Source organism: Trichogramma pretiosum, unplaced genomic scaffold, assembly GCF_000599845.2.
Source record: "Trichogramma pretiosum strain Unisexual culture from Peru unplaced genomic scaffold, Tpre_2.0 scaffold187, whole genome shotgun sequence".
NCBI lineage: Eukaryota > Metazoa > Arthropoda > Insecta > Hymenoptera > Trichogrammatidae > Trichogramma > Trichogramma pretiosum.
Genome location: NW_019640856.1, coordinates 38,544 through 53,769, shown reverse-complemented (window position 1 = coordinate 53,769; position 15,226 = coordinate 38,544). Strand labels below are relative to the sequence as shown.

At 43.8% G+C, this 15,226-nt stretch overlaps 2 protein-coding genes across 6 annotated transcripts; one reads left to right on the top strand and one right to left on the bottom strand.

Annotated features, from left to right (window-relative positions):
- Nucleotides 1-1,307: 1,307 nt before the first annotated feature.
- LOC106655882 (rho GTPase-activating protein 32-like) lies at nt 1,308-10,860 on the bottom strand. 5 transcript variants are annotated; one of them, XM_014376474.2, is made up of 7 exons: nt 10,639-10,860; nt 7,065-7,284; nt 4,468-6,987; nt 4,020-4,393; nt 3,482-3,768; nt 2,311-3,397; nt 1,308-2,236 (listed from the first exon to the last, which is right to left on the bottom strand). In XM_014376474.2, the coding sequence occupies exons 2-7, from the start codon at nt 7,149-7,151 to the stop codon at nt 1,729-1,731; spliced, it is 4,863 nt and encodes a 1,620-aa protein (XP_014231960.1). In that variant the 5' UTR covers nt 7,152-7,284; nt 10,639-10,860; the 3' UTR covers nt 1,308-1,728. The 5 variants fall into 5 exon arrangements, with proteins under 5 accessions (XP_014231960.1, XP_014231959.1, XP_014231961.1 ...); XM_014376473.2 differs by lacking the exon at nt 10,639-10,860 and adding an exon at nt 9,476-10,626; XM_014376475.2 differs by lacking the exon at nt 10,639-10,860 and adding an exon at nt 9,672-10,626.
- Nucleotides 10,861-13,593: 2,733 nt separating this feature from the next.
- Nucleotides 13,594-14,805, top strand: LOC106655824 (40S ribosomal protein S10b-like). The gene is made up of 3 exons (XM_014376389.2): nt 13,594-13,695; nt 14,124-14,271; nt 14,376-14,805. The coding sequence occupies exons 2-3, from the start codon at nt 14,128-14,130 to the stop codon at nt 14,697-14,699; spliced, it is 468 nt and encodes a 155-aa protein (XP_014231875.1). The 5' UTR covers nt 13,594-13,695; nt 14,124-14,127; the 3' UTR covers nt 14,700-14,805.
- The last annotated feature ends 421 nt before the right edge of the window (nt 14,806-15,226 follow it).

Here is a 15,226-nt window from a genome sequence, read left to right as displayed (position 1 = left end):
TTTCTATGCTGCGTGTGGAAATCGACGATGATGATGATTGATGATGATAATGATGATAATGAAGAATAATCAAGGAAGTGCGTTCGTTTCTCGTAAAGGCTTTTATTTTATGTCAGTTTTTATTTTATTATTTTACGTGATTCAGAAAATATTGAACAATAGTAGTAATCAGTAATAAAAAAAAAAATTAATAAAAAAAAAAAAACATATCGTACAGATTATACGCAAGATCGGGGGGTATAAAAAAGTTTTTATTTTTCACACGTAGTAGGCACGTGAAATTCGTATTTAACTTTGATCATAAAGTTGTTCGTTTTTGTTCTGTATATGGCGCATGATTGTTCGTTTTTGTTCTCCATCGAGGCTTTGTGAAATTCATTTTAATATTCGTCGTTTTTATCGTTACACATATATATACCCGGCTCTAGCGTACACATATTTTATCAGTAATATATAGCCATCACAATCGATTTTTTTTTCATATACCCAAGCAAGTTATGGTTGGTCCAGTGTAATAATTCACAATTATTGGATTATTATTATTAAATTTTTTTTTAGTAACCTATGCATGAAAGCTTGAATTTTAGACAAGAGTCGTTGAAGATTAGAATTATACAATCTGACCATACCGTCGTCATGACTTTTCTGCATCATCTTTTTATAACTATTATCAAATGGTTGAGTTATTCTTTAACTTATAGACACGTTTGAGCTTTTTGTGCAAATGAAACAATTTTATCCAGTTAATTTAAGCTCATACATAGCTTGCAACACAATTTTTTTTTAATGCATAATATAGATTTAATAATGATTTGCTTGAGTGAGGTGATAACTACAACATATCTAGCTATCTGAAATCATTACATGATTATTCTTCACAGTGTAGAAGCAAATGATTTTTAATGCACTTAAATAACAACACAGATCTTTCTTATGAAAATTTCTGTCATAGAAACTAACATTTACAAAATATTTTTCACGCTACAGCAGTCCATGATGATGCGACATCAAATAGCAGTGTTACAAAAGTTAATACATTTATGATATAAATAAATAATCAGACGCATCACTTTGAGTATTATACGGAGGCTTAGGTCGATATAACAAAAAAAATGTCTGGCTTTGGAACTGAAAGCGAGAATCAGTCCTAGAAAATCTCAACAAATTAATTTTTCAATAATCGCAGAAGCACAATATAAAGATATAACAATGATAATATAATCGCAATTATTTAAATATCAATATGATAATAATAATAATAATAATAATAGTAATAATAATGATAATAATCATAATGATAATGATAATAAATATAAGATAATCAATTTTATGTTATAATAATAAACATAATTATAATACGTAAAAAACAGCTGCGCTCAATTGCATGTATACTTTTAAGTATACCACACACATAATCTGAATAATAAACGCGACAACATAGCAACGTGGCATATCGTGCTGACATTAATAGTATATTCTATATATTAAATTTTTTTTATATTTATGTGAATCGTCTGAAAATTGCTCTATTAGACATGATTCTAAAGAAGTTGATTGCACGACTGTTTTAATATTAACAATAAAAGGCGATCGCTATCTATGAAATGATCTACACGACCGTGGCTCGGTAAATAGAGAGATAAATCGAATATTAATTATTCAACACGTTACTCGAATTCTTTTTTTTTTCGTTTAACAGCTATCTAGCCGTACAGCCGAGGCTGAGGGTCAAAGTAACGAGGGTCTGGAAGCTCGCTGTTTAAGTCTTGCCAACAGAGCTTGATCTCCGTCCTCCTTAGCGCTGGCGGCGGTCGGGCAGTCGATCTTGATTTTGGCGTTAGCCGCGGCGACGGCGTCGACCGCCTTGGCGGCGGCAGCGGCTCGGAAACTCTCCGATCTGTACTTGTCTCGCAAGAAGCTGCGGCGCTCCTCTTTGTACTTCTCGATGCGCTCGCGGCATCGCGGATCGTCGAGATCGAGGCCGAGGGTCTTCGCGGCGGCGATGCTGCTCGACTTGACGTCGACGTTGGGCGTCGAGCCGTGCTGCGGTTGCTGCTCGTACTGCTGCTGCGGCTGGCGCTGATTGTTCCTCAACGCCCCGACCGCCGAATTCTCCTTGCCGCAGCAATTCGTCATCTTGTTAAACTTGGCTTCGTCGAGCGAGCGGCTCAGAGCCGCTCGTGTCGCTCGCGCGTGTCGAGCTCGCAAACATGGAGGCAAGTGCGTACCTGGAATGCTACAACGAGAAAAGGGAGAGAAGAAAATCAGTAATGGTCGAACAAAAATTCAATATTAGCGGGGTGAACTTACTTTTGATTTTGGCTAACTGCAAGAGGATCGTCCGATTTGCCTCTGGCGTGTTCGAGTTCTAGTCTCATTTTGTGCTCCCTCACGATTTCTCGCCCGATTTCAGAATCGAAGCTGCGCCTATCCTTAGTATAGTCGGAGTCATACTTTCTCCTGAGCTGAATCGTCTCGACTCGATCGCCTCCCTGCAGCCTCTGCAGAGCCAATTCTTGCAGTATAGTTGCAGTGTCCTTGTGCACAGTCGGCGATTCTCGCTGTATATTGGCATCGTTCGACGGGCAAAACGTTTCCGTCTTGAGAGAGCCTTTTGTTTCCGAGAGCACATTTGGCACACATGCTGTTTCTCGAGGTTCTTCGGCCAAGCTTGCCGAAGGTATAATTACATCTAAATCGTGATCTTGCTCGTCCTTAATAGCAGCATTAGCGAGATCACTGGATTCTTGGGTTGAACACTGTGCATGGCTTTCGTCAAAATTTTTGGATGCGTTCACATCCACAAAGTCTTGCTTCGTTTGATTATCACAGACGTTCTCCGTAGCGACATTGAATTTATATTCTGTCTTATTTAATAATGAATGTTCTATTTTCTCAACACAATCATTACTTTTACTACTACTTTCTACATTAATAGAATGATTTGAACTTTTATTATCCAATATTGATTTATTCCAACTATCTAATTGACTTTTTGTGTCATTGTCATTGCCTTCATTATCGGTGGATTCATCAGATTCGCGCTCTACTACAATAGTATCAGTCGTTTGGCAAGACAAATTTTCACAATCTTTTTGATTCGTAATCGAGTCCGTCGTATTCATTGCCACGGTTGGCAAACTTTCCAACGGACTCGAGTCGATTTTATCGAAAACTTGATTATTACATTCTAAATTTCGATAATTATCATCGCAAGATAAACTAATATTTTTTTCGGTTAACTCGGGATTACTTTCAGTCGAAGGACACTCGCTCGTTATCGAAATACACATGGACTCTTGATAATCTTGATCAAACTTGCTATTCAATGTATTAGCTTCATTTTTCGTCGACTCGCACTCTTCGGATGAGCGTATATCGTCTCTGCACATAAAATCTATACGCACAAAAAATAAAATTCATTAGTTCGAATTTACGAACGAGAGAATCGATTCTAAAAAAATGGAAAGTATCAACGAACCTGGTGCAGATTGATCAGTCATGACCCATTCTTCAGTTGCATCGAGCTCTTCATTGTTTATCTCCCTCGTAAAATGATCCATGATTATCGGCAACAGTTGATGCTCAACGATGGGAGACTCGAAACTTATCAATGAACTATCGTTAACGTTACTCTCGGTTACATCGTTGCTTTGTGCATTGGTGGATGCAGGAACAACATCCGGAACGATGGGGCTACCTAAAAAACCAACTATTGTTGGCGCTTCCGGCCGCTGGATGCTTTTCGGCAAGAATTCGACGTCAAGGCTGAAACCGAAATTCTAATGAGGCGAAATTCTTGAAACGCGATTAAATCGATCGGGGGTCGTCGTATTGTTAGTAGAGAGAGGTCGTATTAATAGTAGTTGGTAGGTAAAGCTGTCCAATTTCGTCGCAGTCAGTCAGTAGAATTACGTATAAAACTGCCGCCGATAACTGCATTCCGCCCGCAACGCAGAGCAGCAGCGCCGGATTGTCTCGTTGATCGATATGTGTGTGTTTGTTTGAAATCTATTTACCCTTGATAAGCGTTTGCGTCGAGGCTACCGAGGCTCATGTCGCTCGGACTGTCGAGATCCAGCAGCCTCTCGCACGGCGTCATTTCCTGATCGACGATCGAGGCGACCGACGACGGTGGAGCTGCTGCGCGGCGGATCGACGACGACGCCGACGACGTCGCATCGACTTTATGCTCGATCTCCAACGGTGGGGGCTGCAGAGGTGCCGGGGGTGGTTCCCCCAGATCCAGAGGCAACGAGAAGCTCTTGAAATTAATGCGAGGACTAGCTGCTGGAGTGAGAGGGGTCGAGCCCTCCGACAAGAGAGGTAGATATCCTGGGGTAGGAAGCGGCGACGGTGTTTCCATTTCGTGCACTTCGGCGGTCAACATCACCTGGACGATACACAAAAATAATGGTCATAACGGCGTTCCATTTTAAAACGGAGTCAAAACGATTAGAAGCGTACCTGATCGGGACTTTGGCTATCGATGAAGCGTAATTCGACGTCGCACTGCAGCCGCTCCTCGAGGCGCGATCTCTTGCGTTTGGATCCACCAGCGGTAACGCTGCTCGGTGCGTTGGCGCTTTGAACTTCGGCCAGTTGTCGCCTCGGCGAGGCCTCCAACGAGGGTCTTCCGCCGCTGCCGTCCTCGGACAGCATGCGCATCTCTCGCTCCTCCAGATCGAAGCTCAGGTGGATTTCCGACAGGTCGAGGGCCGAGGCCGAGGCGCCCGAGACACTGCCGGCCGAGTGTTGCTCCGTCAGCTGCTCGAAGTACGAGTCGTGCGACACGGAACGGCTGTGCCCGGAGCTGCGAGGCTCCTTCGACTCCTTGGCGTGATCGGCGACGTTGGTAGCCGAGACGATCGGCTCGCGTTCCACCTGAACGGCGATGCTGGTCGGTATCGGTTCCGAGACCTGATGCAGCAACAGGCTGCATGATTGTTGCTGTTGCTGCTGCTGCTGTTGTTGCTGTTGCTGCTGTCCGTCGAGGCTGTCGGCGCTCTTGACGGGTCGAAGTTTCCTCAAGGTGTGGGCAGCCTGCGACGGCGCCGCGGGAGCCTCGGCCGAGGACTGACGCTGACGCGACGACGACGACGACGATTTGGTGCTGCTCTGACGACCGCCACCGAAGAGAGCGCGCCAGTTGAGCGAGGGCGAGCGCTTGGAATTACCAGTGGGTGCGCCACGGCGCCGCGAGGCCGGCATCTCGAGCACGGTGTGATAGCGGGGCGGCGGCCCGCCCTGGCCGACCTCCATGAGGTCGGGCTCCGGGGCCGAGGAGCGGCTGCGCGCCTCGTCGAGGCTGAGCAGTCGACCGCCCAGCGAGCCCAGCGCCAGCGACTTGGGCCGGCTGGCCGACGAGGGGCTCGGCGTGCTCGACAGCGGGCCCGCCGCGAAGATGAGCTCGGCGTAGCAGATGAGGAACTCGGTGACGACGGCCTGCACGCCGACGCCCTGGAGGGCCGCCACGCCGCCGACCTCGAGCTCCTTGCAGCGCAGCAGATTGGGCGCCCAGACGATGGCCACGTTGCGCGGCGTCATGCCGGTCTGCTCGCCGCGCGCCGCCACGCGCACCAGGTGCCGCATGAGGTACTCGAGGGTGCGATAGTGCGGCGGCGGCAGCTTGCGCACGGCCTCGCGCATACGCGCCAGCCGCTCGGTGTCGGTGCCCGCCTGCACGGCGCTCACGAAGCACGAGTACAGCTGATAGGTGCAGAGCGGATTGGGCAGCTCGCGAAAGTACATCTTGAGCAGCGAGGCGACCGAGTGTATGTCGTGGAGGATCGCCTCGTCGCTGTTGAGCTGCAGCTGGCGGTCCTCGTCGAAGGCGTGCCTCAGCCGCTGGATGTTGGAGCTGACGCCGCTCAGCCGATAGATGCCGTCCACGAGGCCGTGGCGCTCGATGAACTCGGCGCAGCAGCGCAGCACCGAGGGCACCTCCTGGCCGCTGTTCAGCAGGTGCTCGCCGAGGTCGCAGCCGAACACCCGCTCGCGCAGTATGCCCGACTGCTTGAGGCGTCGCCGCGACGGCCGATTCAGTATGAACGACCGGAAGAACGCGATGAGCTTGCCGTGCTTGCGCAGCACCGGCTTCACGGGCTGCTGCAGCCGCACCGGCTGCAGTCGCTGCTGCGGATGATACTGGCCGCCGATCTGGGAGCTGCTGGTGCTGCTCGGCTGGGCCATCGCGGCGGCCGACGAGGGCAGCAGCTGTCGGGGCAGCTTGTCGCCGATCACCGAGACGCACTCGGCCGGGAAGAAGCCCACGGCGAAGCCGTGCTTGCCGCGCCACCAGCTGCTCTCGCCGGCGGGCGGCATGTCGATCACGGATATCATGTCGCCCACCTGGAAGCTGATCTCGTCCTGCGCCTGGGCCTGGTACGGCCTCACCGCGTAGGCCGCCGCCACCGCGGGCGTGTTGATGGGACAGCTGTCGGCCTCCGGCACGAGGATGCGCCTGCCGCGATTGTCCAGCTGCAGCCAGTTCAGCACGGGGCCGCAGTTCAGGCCCTCGTGGCTGAGGTCCGAGAAGCGCCCGAAGTACTGCTGGAGCTCGATCGAGCTCAGCGGCGGCTCCTGATTGAGCTCGGACAGCTGCGAGAAGCTGCGATCGAAGATGCAGCGGTGCAGCTGCTTGTCGAACATCACGAGGTTCTCGTAGCTGCGCTGCAGCGTCCAGCAGGCGTCGCCCGAGGTCACTCGCACGGCGAACTCGTTGTTGCCGCCCGACGCCGCCGCCGCACCGGCCTCGTCGCTCTCCGTGAGCTCGACGTGCAGACTGATCAATTCGACGTGCTCGTAATGGAAGTGGGCGCACTCGTCAAGCTTGGGGAAGCGAGCTATGCTGCCCATGCTGCCGCTGCATACCAGTGAGCTAGCCGGCTCGTTGCTCTCGCTTATTCCAAATCCACTAGCTGATCCAATAGTATCGTTGCCGCTGACACCTGAAGCTCCACTTGTACCACATCCTGCTACCGGGGGCTATGGAACATAGAAATTGATTGTGTAAGTTTGCGTTGAACTTTATTGACACACATGTTATGGATTCTATAAATTACCTTAGATAGGTGAGGCTCAATATCATTAAGTTTATGAGCTCTTGGCCTTTCGAAAGAGGATCCCGGCATCCTCTGCAGTCTCTTCATAGGTACAGCCAGGATTAGGCTGCAAGGTGAGATCTAGTCTCAGACCCACACCCAATTGGTCTAACTACTAGCGTATACAAATCCATTGGCAGGGTTTGACTCTAAAACTTTCAATTTCCAAACGTTTCCAAACCTGCGAATAATAATTTATGTTAATTATTCAGAATGAATAGACGAAAGGCAAATCAATATTCATAGAGTATGTCAGCATAGCAGCAGCGCGCACATAAATTTTCCAATCAGTTGTCAATACATAAATTAAAGCTTGTGCTTCGAGCAATAAATAAATTGCCAGCTACAGCAGTATTTTCTGTTTTAAAAACCAGAAACTACGTAGCAGTATCGCAGAACGCAAGGAACAGAGAAATCACAAAACAAATGTTATTATATCAATTGAAATGAATGAATGGAGAATGAAAGAGAAGAGAGAGAGAAAAAAGGTCAAGAAGAAAGCAAGAAGAGCTGCAAAAGAGAGAGACAGAGCATTAAAGAAAAGATCAGCAAAGAGAATAAAAACGTCGCAAGAATCAAAGAATTTGTCTATCAAAGCACATTGAATGCAAAAAAAAAAAAAGAACAACATTATCGTCGTCATCATATTACACCGCGGACTCGATATCGAGTCGACGACGGTCGTCTTCGTCGTGCACGTCCGACTTGACCATATATAACGAAAAGCTGCGTAAGTACAAAATCACAACACCCGACACACACCTATGTGTACACAATAAACGCGACATCGAAGCGAGTGCGAAATGCATTAGATTTGCATTATGAAAATAGCACACACGCGCGTCGTCGTCGCCAACCGAGAGAAAGAGAAATATCGTTAGGAATGTTAATGATGCACTTTGAGCAAGCGAGAGAGAGAGAGACACACACATTATACACTTATATATCGGAGTACTACATGCACACACATATAAGGCACTACACACCATGCACATACACACAACAGTGCACAACTGCACACGACGATCAGAAATGGAGAGAGAGAGAGAGAGAGAGAGAGAGAGATGTAGGCGACAGAAAGCGCAAGTTGTCGATCATCGTCGCGATACTTATTTAAGTTCACGCACGACGACGACGACGACGAAGTCTTTATAACACATCGGACGGCATACAGCAGCAACAACAACCTATTATAAGCGTATACATATACTTTATATAGGTATATAACCGCATATAATACATACAGAAGGCTGCAGCCGATTATGACGGCGAGGCGCGCGCGGGAGAAAGGGAAAGGAGCGTGTCCGTGTGTTGTGTTGTTGCGCTTCAATGTGATGTACACAAAAACACGTATATATTCGAGGAGAGCCTATACTCTGCCGATATATAAACAAAAGCAAAGGGGGTGTCCTACTGCTGCTGCTGCTTCTGCAGTTTATGACACCTGCTCATCGCTTTAACATATACACGGAGAGTGTGTGTTTGTGAGAGAGAGAGAGAGAGAGAGAGAGAGAGAGAGAGAGAGAGAGTAAACATAATAACTGCACACGGACGTATACACTATACACACATGCATTTATATATGGAGGCACAGGCACTGCACTTATATACACACACATGTATAGCCGAGGCGACACGTATAAACACCGCGCGTAGCGTATATGGTAGCAATAGACGCGCTCGTATGTACATACATACATACATGCGCTATATGTCGCGGGTACGACAGGCAGCAACACACGGAATAGCCCAACTATACATGTGTGTGTTATTGCGCGTGTATAAGTGTGAAGTGTAATGAGCGCGAGATGAGCTTGGAGTTGCTGCTATATCTACTACTACTACTACTACTACTACTTTTATATGTGTATATATATTTATAATGATGCCTGTTCTCGAGGAGGAGCAAGAGAGAGAGCTGAGGAGGGGTTATATATATATATTTAATACCATGAGACGACTATGTGTGTATATGTGCATAATATAAGGCTTTTTGTATATAATACTCGTCTCCATATAGCGCACGATTAACGCACTCACACCATGAGTATTATACAGAACACTTATATGTCTCTCGCGAGCGACTTATCGCGCAACGCGACGAAGACGATGAAGTTTCGGTCATTAATGATATGTATATAATGCCAATTAACACGTAGGCGAGGCTCTCTCTCTCTACTCTGATATGTAATAACGACGATCGAGCTTGACCGCACGAAGAGATATCATCGTATATACACATTGTAAAAACTGCGCGACCGCAGCAAAACATATGTATCTCCAATTTTTTTTTCCTTCTTCTTCTAAATACGGAGCGAGGAGAGGATCACACATATATATAGGCATGCGGATGTTTATCGAGGGCGCCTCACCTCGTGTTGGCGGATTTTATTGGCAAGACATCCTCGGGCCAGCTCCTCGGATAGTGTACACTACTGGGGGGCTGCTGCTGCTGAGTGCACATAACCTCGAAGGGTTTCGCGGACTCGCACTCGTATATATTATATGATTATTACTGCTATATACGACGAGGAGGATGACTGCACCGCACTGCACTGCACTGCTCACCGAACTTTCGGATGCATCGGAAGTACTACTGCGAGCGGCGGCGGCAGCAACAACAGCGGGCGACGTTGCAGCAGCTCGTGGTGGGCCGCCACGACGACGACGTCGCTTCTTTTTCCTCTATCTCGCCGCAGCTCATGACCCTTCGTGTATTATATATCGTCGTCGTGCGCGCGCGAGTCCGACACCACAAGCTCCGAAACACTGCACTTATATGCTACTATACTACACTATGTATACTGTACTCTGGGCGCTCGCTCGCTCGCGTGTGTAGGTATGTGTGTGTATATACTGTGTTATGTGTATGTAGGCGGCGTCTCCGTAGTACACAAAAACACTATCGCGCGACTAGCTTATAATTCTTCTTCTTCTTTCGGAGAGATTCTTCCCCATTATATATTAAAACGTCTCGTGTTTTATATATATAACGTCAAAGCACAGTTATACGCCGCTGCTCATCGATGGGATACAGATATCGGAACGGAAGAGCAGCAGCAGTAAAAGCAGCAGTAAAAGCAGCTCCGAATCGCGACACGATATTATTATTGTTATCCTTCTGGTGTACCTACAAATTGCAGCGGTATACGCCTGGCCTGGGGCTGCAGCTGCTGTGCACACTGCATACACACGGACGGGCATGCGCTGGCCTACTGCACCGCGCCGCGCGTAGTACAACAAAATATTAACTATATTCCGTATATAGCTCGATGCACATTTTCACGCAGGAGAGAGAGAGAGACGCATAGCCCGCGATCTTTTACATACATATACATACGTATACAATGACTATGCTCGAGTGCAGTCGTCGCTGCTATTGCAGTCGCACTCGATACGAGTACAGCATGACGACAACGATGGTACAAAGGCAGACGCGTGTATATATAAGAGCGAAATATACGAAAGAAGAGTAAAGCGATGCGCACAGACACGGATGCACACGAATAGGAGAAACTGCTTGATATATATTTACCAGCGCCTTATATATAAACACTAATATACTGTAACTGCACTATGTACACACGGACACGCACTTCGGGCGCACACCAACGTGCAGCGCAATGACTGACTGACTGACTGACTGCTGCTGTACGCGCGGACTCGCGTCCGCGACGACTATGTCTTACTTATAATTATTATATATACATATATATAGTGTACTACTCGTGCGCTCTGCGTGTATTAAAACGCGAAACGACGACGACGACGACGACACTCCGCACTGTCAAGTTTTCTCGCGCGCCGCGCCGTCATATACCGCCGCAGCCGCGAGCAGCATACAGCAGTACTACTATACACAGCTATGTTATATGTGTGTGTGTGTAGGCAACTCTCTCGTTGATCGTATATGGGCACTCGAGTCGAATTAAAGAGAAGAAGCACAGATATATAAGCAATACGAAGAGAGATCGCCATAAGGTATTGCGCGAACGTATCTAAGCCAGTTGTATTTCATTATTATTGCGAGCTGGTTTGGAAACAGTATTTATCGAATGTATAATTTGCTATATAATTTTTGAATTTACTCAATATCGCTGCTTCACCTGTATCTTCTTCTTTTTTCTTTTTTTTTTTGTACCGAATCTCTGTAATTCAAGCGTAAATATCGTCTCTTCCGAATCGAGACGTGTTTCGAATGTGTACGCGCGCCGCGGCGCTGCTGTACAGCCGAGCTGCGACGGTTCGTAATTCGGGTACGAAGATCGGCGAATTTCAAACACACATATATTTGTACACGGTACTGGTATTGTTCGTAGTGCTTCCCGTGTTGCTTTAAGCATAACAGTCGTCGTTAGCAGCGTGAATAACGAACGAAGGTCCAGCATCGACTGCCGCCAGTGATTCGCTCGACAAAAACTTATATCTCAAATTTTGTGTGTAATTGTGTGTGTGTGAGTGAGCAAAGCGGAAACATGAGATACTTTGAAAGATCTGGTTGTGCATTCGCGTGTGATATTTGTCTACATTCTTTCACGAAGTTGAAGAAATTACAAATACACATGAATGTGGCTCATCGAGGCGACCATTACGTTTGCACGAGAGATGAATGCGGTAGAAGGTTTAATATGAAGAAGCATCTGGATAACCATATAAATGTTGTGCACGATAAGATCCGATATGAATGCGATGAATGCAAGAAGACATTTAAAAGGAAAAAGTCGCTTAAAGTCCATATCGATTCGGTGCATAAAGTTGTTGTTGTATCACGTGAAAAATTTCCGGATAAGAGTAATATTTGTGGAAAAAAATGCACTCAGAAGAGTCATCTCAAAATCCACGTCGATTCGGTTCATGGTAAAATCACGCATGCATGTGATATATGTGAAAAGAAATTCTCAGACAAAAGCAATCTTAAAAAACATATCGATTCGGTGCATCATAAAATCACGCATCCATGTGATTTATGTAATAAGACATTCTCAGACAAGCGTAATCTCAAAAGACATATCAATTCGATTCACAATAGAGTCACACATGCATGTGATATTTGCAAAAAGAAATTCTCAACTAAGTGTGGTCTCAAAAAACACGTCGATTCAGTGCATAATGGTGTCACATATGCATGTGATATATGCGGAAATAAGTTCTCAGAGAAAGGAAGTCTTAAAAAACACATCAACTCGCTACATAATGGTATCACTCATGCATGTGGTATGCGTGAGAAAAAATTTACGCACAAGCATAATCTCCAAATCCACGTCGATTCAGTGCACCATGTCGTTCATGTGATGCATTCATGTGACATATGCGGAAAGTCATTTAACCAAAAAGGTAATCTCAAAAGACATATCGATTCAGTACACAATAGAGTCACATATGCATGTGATATATGCGAAAAGAAGTTCTCAGAGAATGGTAGTCTTAAAATACACATCGAGTCGGTACATAATGGTATCACTCATGCATGTGTTATATGCGGAAAGAAATTCTCAAATAAAAGCAATCTCAAGAAGCACATCAAGAGAGTACACAACGATATTTTACATGAATGTGATACTTGCGGGAAAAAATTCTCAACAAAGGGTCATCTCAAAATCCACGTCAAATCGACGCACATTGGCGTCATGCATTCATGTGATATATGCGAAAAGAAATTCTCAACAAAGGGTCTTCTCGAAGACCACATTTATAAGATACACTTTAAAAATATAACATGATACAACTACAATATTGTGATGTGTATTTTTTTATGAAATATTAATTAAAGATTAAAAATGTTACTCTATAAAGTATAGAAAGTATGTATAGTATTATTTAAATACTGTGTACAAATAAGCCAGTAATGTTATCTACAATTCATGGCTACTGTTTACTGAACATGACAAATTGTTAATTGTGTATTCATTATCACAGATTCAACGATTTCCAACTGTTAATTTGACATGTTTAACTGAAAAAAATAAATGATCAGTTATCATTATAAACATTTTCTGTCTCCGTTGATATGTTCTTTTTAACCTACTTTGACAATATTTTGAATTATCTGGTCAAAAGCCTAAATATAATTATTTTTTGTTCAATGCATTGAACCATGGGAGCATAATGAATAAAAATTCAGATAACCAATTAAAAAGGTAATTTTAATTTGTAATATTAAAATACTGCCTTCATATTTTTCATATATTTGGTGATTTCTTTTCAATCAAAGAAGTATACATTTCTTTCACAGGTAGGTCTTTTTCATGTGTAAAGTGAAGAATCTCATCGATTGTTATTAACAGTTTATATGTTATCTTTCAAAGAAAAATTAATTAAATAATTTGAACAAAAGCATAACATATTTTTCTTGAATATAGATCTTTTCTCGGTCTCAGTTTATTCCATTGAATGAGTGCGCAGTACAGTAGATTCTGAGCATTTTGAAGATTTCAAATGTTCCCGGGTGCTATAGCAATGTAGAATTCCGACAGGCGGATAAATGCGCAGGTGGCGACGTATCCGAACTTCTTTCGGTCTTGGAACTTCTTCCACGTGCTAATAATTCTTTTTTATCATCTTTCTTATTGAAAAGATCGATATTATCCCGACAGTGAGTTTAAATTATTAAAAATGCATACATATTTGTTTATTCTTCGCGTTGATAAAAAATTATTGCTAGACCGGTGTAAAATGAGTTCTATTGAACGATGTTCAGTTGTATTTCTTTGAGTTTTTAGCTAAAAAACCAAACGTCAAAATGTTGATCGTTTTGAGGATCTAAGTCAATGTTTAAATAAATTTTCATAATTGTTATAAATAATTTAGTAGACTTTGAACATTTCTTCCAAGTTTGTTCTGAAATAGTATTGAAAATTCAACTCTCACGTGATATTCTATAACCATAACCTGTCTTTCATGTAAACATGTTACTTAATGTTAATGTTAATGTTTTGAATAATTTTACATTTATTATAGTTGTATTATTATACTATGAAACTTCAAATATAAATTTATTCTAAAAAATTTTCAACTTTATAGCAAGATGTTGATGCCAAAGCAGAACAGGACTGCCATTTATGAAATGCTCTTCAAGGAGGGTGTCATGGTCGCAGAAAAAAATGTTCACTTACCCAACCATCCTGAATTGGAAGGAATTCCAAACCTTCATGTGATTAAGGCCATGCAGGTAATATTATATTCATATCTTTTTAATCTAAATTTATGATCTTATAATATTGTGTGAATATTATGGTAGTTCATCATTTTGATAATTAAATTTTTCATTTTTAGAGTATGAAGTCTCGTGGTTTGGTGAAGGAACAGTTTGCCTGGAGGCACTACTACTGGTGCCTAACAAATGATGGCATTGAGTACCTACGTGGATATCTTCATTTGCCCCCAGAAATCGTCCCAGCCACTCTGAAAAGGAAGGCTGCCGCTGAAGGTGCCCGTATGGGTAAGCCCATGGGGCCAAGAGGCGGTGACTCTTCTAGAGCCGCAGAAGACAGAACCGCTTATAGAAGAGGACCCGGTGATAAGAAAATTGATGTTGGTGCCGGCGCAGGCAATTTGGAATTTATGGGAGGATTTGGCAGAGGCAAAGCTCCACAATAAATTGACCTATTGTAACGCAATCAACATCTGCGTTAGTTATGCTTTTGTATTGAAGAAGACAAACTCTTCAATGTAAAATAAAAAATTAATTTTTACAGATAAGTAATAAAATTCTTTTATTATCAAAAGAAGAAAAATTATTTCTTTTGATTCAATTATCCTTCACATAGTAATATTCTATCTTTTGTCTTTTATTTTTATGTTTTTGACAGCCAATCAGAATTTTTTCAATTGAATCACAATTTTGTTAAAATGAAAAGAGTATCAATTATTAATTTTTTATTGTTTATTTAATGAAGTTTCTTGAAATTGAAAAGCAATGTAACTTTTCTGAAAGTATAAAATTCTAGATTCACTTATACTTCTCAATTGAAAACTTTCAGTTTTAAGTAAGATAACTAGTACTAAAGAGGTGTTTGTTTACAAATATATTTCTTTAGTTATTTCTTCAATTATTTTATTTTACACTTTGCAAAAAATGAAGAAAAATAACAATAGCGTTGAATCTGCTGTTAGCCATTACGGAA